Consider the following 8011-nt stretch of genomic DNA (forward strand, 5'->3'; position numbering starts at 1 on the left):
AGGTATATGTACATGTTGGTGGGCGCAAGGAATTTTAAATGAACGATTTAATGCGGGAGTATTAGAATAGACTGACTCAAGAAATATGAAGATTAGCCCATGTGAAGGGTCGGTAAAATCGGGAGATAATAAAGTATGGTAATATGTAGGGATAAACTGAGTGGCTGGGTGAGTCGCGAGAAATGAATGGGGATGGGTTATAGAACTGAGTAAATGATAAATGTTTCAGGGAAATTTGTGTATGTATCATTTAGATTGATGATGACGAGAATTGGGGAGGATATACAGGTGGATGGACAAGAGAAGTGGGGAGGATATATAGGTGGATGGACAAGAGAAGTGGGAGGATATACAGCTGGAAGGACAAGAGGATTGGGGATAACATATAGGTGGAGGGACAAGACAAATGGGGCGCATATATAGGTGGATGGATAAGAGAAATGGGGTGCATATATAGGTGAATGGACAAGAGAAATGGGGAGGATATACAGGTGGATGGACAAGAGGAATGGGAACGATATACAGGTGGATGGACAAGAGCATTGGGGAGGATATACAGGTGGATGGACAAGAGGATTGGGGATAATATATAGGTGGATGGACAAGAGAAATGGGGTGCATATATAGGTGGATGGGCAAGAGAATTGGGGAGGATATATAGGTGGATGGACAAGAGAAATGGGAAGAATATACAGGTGGATGGGCAAGAGGATTGGGGAAGATATATAGGTGGATGGACAAGAGAAATGGGAACGATATACAGGTGGATGGGCAAGAGGATTGGGGAGGATATACAGGTGGACGGACAAGAGGAGTGGGAAGGATATATAGGTGGATGGTGAAGACAAGTGGGGAGGATATATAGGTGGAGGGACAAGGGAATTGGGGAGGATATATAGGTGGATGGACAAGGGAATTGGGGAGGATATATAGGTGGATGGTGAAGACAAGTGGGGAGGATATATAGGTGGAGGGACAAGGGAATTGGGAAGGATATATAGGTGGATGGTGAAGACAAGTGGGGAGGATATATAGGTGGAGGGACAAGGGAATTGGGGAGGATATATAGGTGGATGGACAAGAGAATTGGGGAGGATATGTAGGTGGATGGACAAGAGAAATGGGGAGGATATGCAGGTGGATTGGGAAGGATATATAAGTGAATGGACAAGAGAATAGGAGAAGATATACAGGTGGATGGACAAGAGAAATAGGGAGGACATACAGGTGGAGGAACAAGAGAATTGGAGAGGATATACAGGTGGAGGGACAAGAGAACTGGGGAGGATATACAGGTGGATGGACAAGAGGAGTGGGGAGGATATATAGGTGGATGGTGAAGACAAGTGGGGAGGATATATAGGTGGAGGGACAAGGGAATTGGGGAGGATATATAGGTGGATGGACAAGGGAATTGGGGAGGATATATAGGTGGATGGTGAAGAGAAGTGGGGAGGATATGTAGGTGGATGGACAAGAGAAATGGGGAGGATATGCAGGTGGATTGGGAAGGATATATAAGTGAATGGACAAGAGAATAGGAGAAGATATACAGGTGGATGGACAAGAGAAATAGGGAGGACATACAGGTGGAGGAACAAGAGAATTGGAGAGGATATACAGGTGGAGGGACAAGAGAATTGGGGAGGATATACAGGTGGAGGGACAAGAGAAGTGGTGAGGATATACAGGTGGAGGGACAAGAGAAATGGTGAGGATATAAAGGTGGATGGACAAGAGAATTGGGGAAAATATACAGGTGGATGGACAAGAGAAATGGAATGCATATATAGGTGGATGGGCAAGAGGATTGGGGAGGATATACAGGTGGGAAGGATATATAAGTGAATGGACAAGAGAATTGGAGAGGATATACAGGTGGAAGGACAAGAGAATTGGGGAGGATACACAGGTGGATGGACAAGAGAATTGGGGATAATATACAGGTGGATGAACAAGAGAATTGGGGAGGACATACAGGTGGATGGACAAGAGAATTGGGGAGGATATATAGGTGGATGAACAAGAGAATTGGAGAGGATATACAGGTGGATGGACAAGAGAATTGGGGAGGACATACAGGTGGATGAACAAGAGAATTGGAGAGGATATACAGGTGGATGGACAAGAGAATTGGAGAGGATATATAGGTGGATGGACAAGAGAATTAGGGAGGATATAAAGGTGGATAGACAAGAGAAATGGGGTGCATATATAGGTGGATGAACAAGAGGAGTGGGGAGGATATACAGGTGGAGGGACAAGAGAATTAGGGAGGATATACAGGTGGATGGACAAGAGAATTGGAGAGGATATACAGGTGGATGGACAAGAGAATTAGGGAGGATATAAAGGTGGATGGACAAGAGAAATGGGGTGCATATATAGGTGGATGAACAAGAGGAGTGGGGAGGATATACAGGTGGAGGGACAAGAGAAGTGGGGAGGATATATGGGTGGAGGGACAAGAGAAGTGGAGAGGATATATGGGTGGATGGACAAGAGAAATGGGGTGCATATATAGGTGGATGGACAAGAAAATTATGGAGGATATATAGGTGGATGGACGAGAGAAGTGGGAGGATATATAGATGAATGGACAAGATAATTGGAGAGGATATATAGGTGGATGAACAAGAGAATTGGAGAGGATATACAGGTGGATGGACGAGAGAAGTGGGAGGATATATAGGTGAATGGACAAGATAATTGGAGAGGATATATAGGTGGATGTTCAAGAGAATTGGGGAGGATATACAGGTGGATGGAGAAGACAAATGGGGAGGATATATAGGTGGATGGAGGCTGGAAAACAATAAGCATGCGCGTGAGATTTGCTATATTATATTTTTTCTTCTGCATGTACAATCTTGGTATTTTTCGTGCGCTCTAATATGGTTTTCGGTCACCATTAACATCAAATTCTGAAAAGTCTTCAGAGTGCGATGTGGCAACTGGACACAGGTTTGTGTATTGGCTGTTAGGTTTGGACCGACTAAATCAGTGAAGTCATTTCCCGGTTATAGATTTCTAGGTTATAGATCCTAACTGATGTCGAGAAGAGATATCTAATTATCGGTTCTATACAGAAGTGGACAGGGAATTATGGAGCTCTTTGCTGTGGTCAGTGTAGCGTCCTTAATCCTGGGTATCGTCGCAATGTGGTTGACCTGTAAGAAGAGGTAAGTACCAACGTTAGTCAGCGCTAAGTTTACATCGTCTTGCTGCCATTACACCAGTTTCAGTTTTCAACGTTAAAAAGTTATTTCAGCACTCAGTTTTGGATTCAGTGATTTGTTGCTCTGAAAACGTGTCATCCAAACTTTCACCTTGAGGATTCTTGGTTCCTTGAGGTCACTTGGTTCCTTGAGGATGCTTAGTTCCTTGATGATAGTTGGTTCTTTGAGGATACTGGGATCCTTGAAGATATTGGTTCCTTGAATGGAGCAATGTAATTTTGTACCAATATAACATTTTAAGACCTGTAATAATTCTCTTAATTGACTTAGTCTTGGGCAATGTAGTGGGCGGTATAGGAACTGTTGCACCTTTCCAATTGCTGATAGCAGAGAGCAGAGCAGCAGATTCTGTGGCCTGTCACTATGGAGTAACTTCATTAAGCACCGCAAAGGTCGCGACTCCTCTGCGGTTACACGTGAGGAAGTCTGCCAGCGGTTAGTGGTTGGTTTCAAACGAGCTCTCTCTGATTTCCTCCCACCATAATGCTGAACGCCGTCATATAAGAAAATCATTCTTCAGTACACCGAAAAAGACTTATCAAATAAATAAAGGAATACGTAAATCAGATGTCCTAACGTGTAAATGATATAGACCACCTTTAATAGTGTAAACCAGCAGTGGAAAACTTTGGGCAGTGAAGTTGCATGTTTTCTCCCGTCGGTTTAGTTGCGGCCTTATTTCAGCGGGGTTGTCAGGTAAATTTGGCGAGTTGCGGGGGTTTCATCTAAAACCTGCTTTAAATATTGTTGATTATACCGTATATAGGCCCATCGTAAAATACCGATTATATCAAAGAAATGATCTTTTCATCAGATCCGTTGTGGGTAATTACCCTAAGGACACGATTGTGTTACACCAGATAAGACGGGGACCTTACGCTCCCAGCATCTCACCTTTCTGTGTCAAGCTAGAGACTTACCTGAGGATGTCAAAGCTCAAGTACCAGGTGAGTATCTTCACAATACAGAATTTGTTCCTTCTGTGTCAAGCTAGAAACTTACCTGAGGATTGTCAAACTCAAGCGCCAGGTGAGTATCTTCACAATACAGGATCTATTCCTTCTGTGTTAAGATAGAAACTTACCTGAGGATGGTCAAACTCAAGCACCAGGTGTGTATCTTCACAATACAGGATCTATTCCTTCTGTGTTAAGATAGTAACTTAGCTGAGGATTGTCAAACTCAAGCGCCAGGTGAGTATCTTCACAATACATGATCTATTCCTTCTGTGTCAAGCTAGAGACTTACCTGTGGATGGCCAGACTCAAGCACCAGGTGTGTGTCTTCACAATACAGGATCTGTTCCTTCTGTGTCAAGATAAGACGGGGACCGTACGCTCCCAGCATCTCACCTTTCTGTGCCAAGCTAGAGACTTACCTGAGGAAGGCTAAGCTAAAGTACCAGGTGCGTATCTTCACAATATAGGATCTATTCCTTCTGTGTTAAGCAACAGACTTACCTGAGGATGGTCAAACTCCAGCACCAGGTGAGTGTCTTCACAATATAGGATCTGTTCCTTCTGTGTTAAGCTAGAAACTTACTTGAGGATGTCAAAAGCTCAAGAAACAGGTGAGTATCTTCGCATTATAGGATCTATTCTTTCCGTGCCAAGCTAGAAACTTACCTGAGGATGTCCTAACTCAAGCACCAGGTGAGTATGTTCACAATACGGGAACTGTTACTGCTGTGTCAAGCTGGAAACTTACCTGAGGATGGTCATACTAAAGTACCAGGGGAGTATCTTCACAATTCGGGATCCCTTCCTTTGTTTCGAAATTCTCGTAAAATGTACTGTCTGCCCATGCTCATATACGAGCTATTCCAACGTCAAATTGGTTTATGGATGAAAAACTCTGTGACGCCGTATAGTGATCCACGAAACCTACCATTGAAGCCACACATTTGCTAACGTTTTATTCATTTACAATATCTATGTAAATGTTGTTTTCGGTATGGTTTCTTCCATGGACGTTTACTTCATTTTTTCAATTAAATAAGTAGTGATCACTCCAGATATCCCTGTCTTCCTACACATATTCACATAAATTCTGCTCTCCAGCACGTCTACTCTACGCAAATGTCTCTCAAGTTCTTATGGTGGACATGAATTCATGGCAAATATACTGAACAAGAAAAGAAACTTCATATTTGGAGAAATAAATTGTATTGAAAATGGGTATAGTACAAGGTAGTCTTTTGTGAGAACGCGACTCCGACCTTTTGCGAGGTCACGTGACCACAGTTTCACGTGGTTGAACACACAGATTTGTGCAGAATTTGCCGATTTAAAAAAAAAACACGCGAACAATCTTGAGAGATAAACATTTCTCATGCCACGCCTCACAAATGTTGAACGTGAACGTGCTGTTGGCATGCTCCAGGTTGACCAGTCTATTGTAGCTTTTTGCACGTGCCGTGAGATGCAGTAATGGACAATTCGCGACCTGAGAATACATGTGCATCAAACGGGTTCGACATCTGATCGTCCAATGTCACGGACGGCCACATGTGACGACACATGCCGATGACAATCACATTCGGCCTCGTTATTTTGCGTAAACGTCAACGAGTAACGCCCCGTTTAGTGGTCGCGTAACTGTCTAGACCGTGCGAAACTGCTTGCACGCTGTTGATCTTCGTGTCCAACGTTCAACATTCTGACACAGGTGAACCGTATTGAACGTCGACGCTAGGTACAATTTCGCCTGAAACCATGGACAATGAAACAGGGCTGTGTTTTAGGGGCGAGTCACGTTTTACGCTGCGATTTGTGGACGGAACAGTGCGAGCATGGCGACGATACGATGAACAAGTCCGATGCTGCGCACAGGAAGTTGATCGATTTTGTGGCGGTAGCGTAATGATTTGTTGAACTTTCTACGGGAACTTCGTGTCTAATTCCAACGTAACAATGCGACACCATAAACAGCTGTTTTGACCAGAAAATTTTCAGTAAAATGCGGGTATTGATGTTGTTGAGTGGCCATCAGCATCACCTGACCTCAATCCCATAGAACAGGTATGATCTTGAAAGAAGTCTTCGTGCCCTGAGACGTCAACCTAAGAATGTTCAAGAGCTGGGTGGTCATGTTGGTGCATCAGTGGCGCAGGTTGCCTAATGCTGTGTTCACCGGTGTTAGGCAGTCAATGAAACAACATTGCTTTGCCTCTTCTCTTACATATTTGTTCTAATTGGAAACATGAAGCAACACATCTGAAGTTACATCTGTTCAGTATAAACCTAAAGTATCTGTATCCTTTTCCACACTACTTGTAGAACCTTACACTCCGCGATCATAATCGACTGAAATGCTGCATGGCGATGTAATGGTCAAAATCCGATGCGGTCAGTCATATTTCAAGCATATTATATGTATGTATGTTTTGGGTTTTAATGTTGTACTTCACAATTTTTCAGTATTTGACGACGAAGAGTCATTAGGTGTGTATACATGTACCGTGTTTTCTTGTGGCAGGGCAAGTCTATACAGTCAAAGTGCCGCCGCCACTGAAGAATCATGTCAAAGACACCAGACATGACACACTCAGTAACATTGTACCGACACCGAGCAACCGGTCCTGTTTCCTTTCTCTAACTTCTAAGGCCATTAGGCCACCGAGACGGTCTAGCATATTATACACCACTCCAAACATGGTCTTTTCAGAATGTCTGCGGCCGAACAATGTCATCCAAGGTAAAGTCCCTTGGATCGAGCTGAATGGCCAAGAGATCGCAGATTCTGAGTTCTGCATTGAATTCCTAAACAAGAGTTTGACGTCGACTTAAATGCGCGGTGTGTCACGAGTGGACCTTGCTACAGGAGTCGCTTTCCAGAGGCTTGCTGAAGATAGTCTCTACTGGTAGGGTGGTGCTGGTGTGTCCAGTTTTTAGTGTTGAAAGGCTGACTCCCAACGTTGCGCATTGATACATTTATATATGCGGACACCTGTTTTAACGCATACTCAGTTTTCGAGTTACGTAACTACGGACAATTAACAGAGCCACGCCCCTGTGCAAAATGACGTCGTCGCTTTAGGGCAAGATGGGGATTGTGCCGTGAAGCGACAACTTTACGATGGAAAGGGACGTCACTGTGGTGTCGTAACGTGGTATCTCGAAACTTGGGTATTCGAAGAGCCTTCTTTTTGATAACATTTGTTCTGTTTTTATTCACATGCCCAGGTTATTCATTGGTCAGAGCATAAAAAGGCAGTGAATTGAGGAGTTGCCTGCCCAGTTTTTTACACGTATTCAGCCAATGAGTAATCATCACTTGTAGCGCGTTTTACACGGTGGCTGTAAATGATTGAAAGGGTATATGACTAGGGGCACAGATAAAATACTAACCCGAGAACATGGTATGTAAGGTGAATACAGTCACTACACTTACTTTACTGAAAATCGCAGAACAACTTCACCCTTCAACGATGGTTCGACGATGTGCCGTGGTCAGCGGTGTGTTACATTATGAGGTTTACTTCGTACCTGACGATGTGCTGTGGTCGGCGGTGTGTTACGTTATGAGGTTTAACTTCGTACCTGACTATGTGCCGTGGTCGGCGGTGTGTTACATATGAGGTTTACTTCGATCCTGACTATGTGCCGTGGTCAGCGGTGTGTTACATTACGGGGTTTACTTCGTACCTAACTATGTGCCGTGGTCAGCGGTGTGTTACATTATGAGGTTTACTTCGTACCTGACGATGTGCCGTGGTCGGCGGTGTGTTACTTTATGAGGTTTACTTCGTACCTGACGATATGCTGTGGTCA

At 43.8% G+C, this 8011-nt stretch overlaps 1 protein-coding gene across 1 annotated transcript in view; it reads left to right on the top strand.

Annotated features, from left to right (window-relative positions):
* Positions 1–2752: 2752 nt before the first annotated feature.
* The window catches only part of LOC135463479 (failed axon connections homolog), a 12086-nt gene continuing 6827 nt past the window's right edge, over positions 2753–8011 (top strand). Inside the window, exons 1-5 of the mRNA XM_064740737.1 lie at positions 2753–3182; positions 4054–4186; positions 5300–5327; positions 6933–7010; positions 7649–7796. Coding sequence (XP_064596807.1) covers positions 3106–3182; positions 4054–4186; positions 5300–5327; positions 6933–7010; positions 7649–7796 — 464 coding nt within the window. The 5' untranslated portion in view covers positions 2753–3105. The remainder of the gene's footprint in view (positions 3183–4053; positions 4187–5299; positions 5328–6932; positions 7011–7648; positions 7797–8011) is intronic.

Source organism: Liolophura sinensis, chromosome 3 (genome assembly GCF_032854445.1).
Source record: "Liolophura sinensis isolate JHLJ2023 chromosome 3, CUHK_Ljap_v2, whole genome shotgun sequence".
NCBI lineage: Eukaryota > Metazoa > Mollusca > Polyplacophora > Chitonida > Chitonidae > Liolophura > Liolophura sinensis.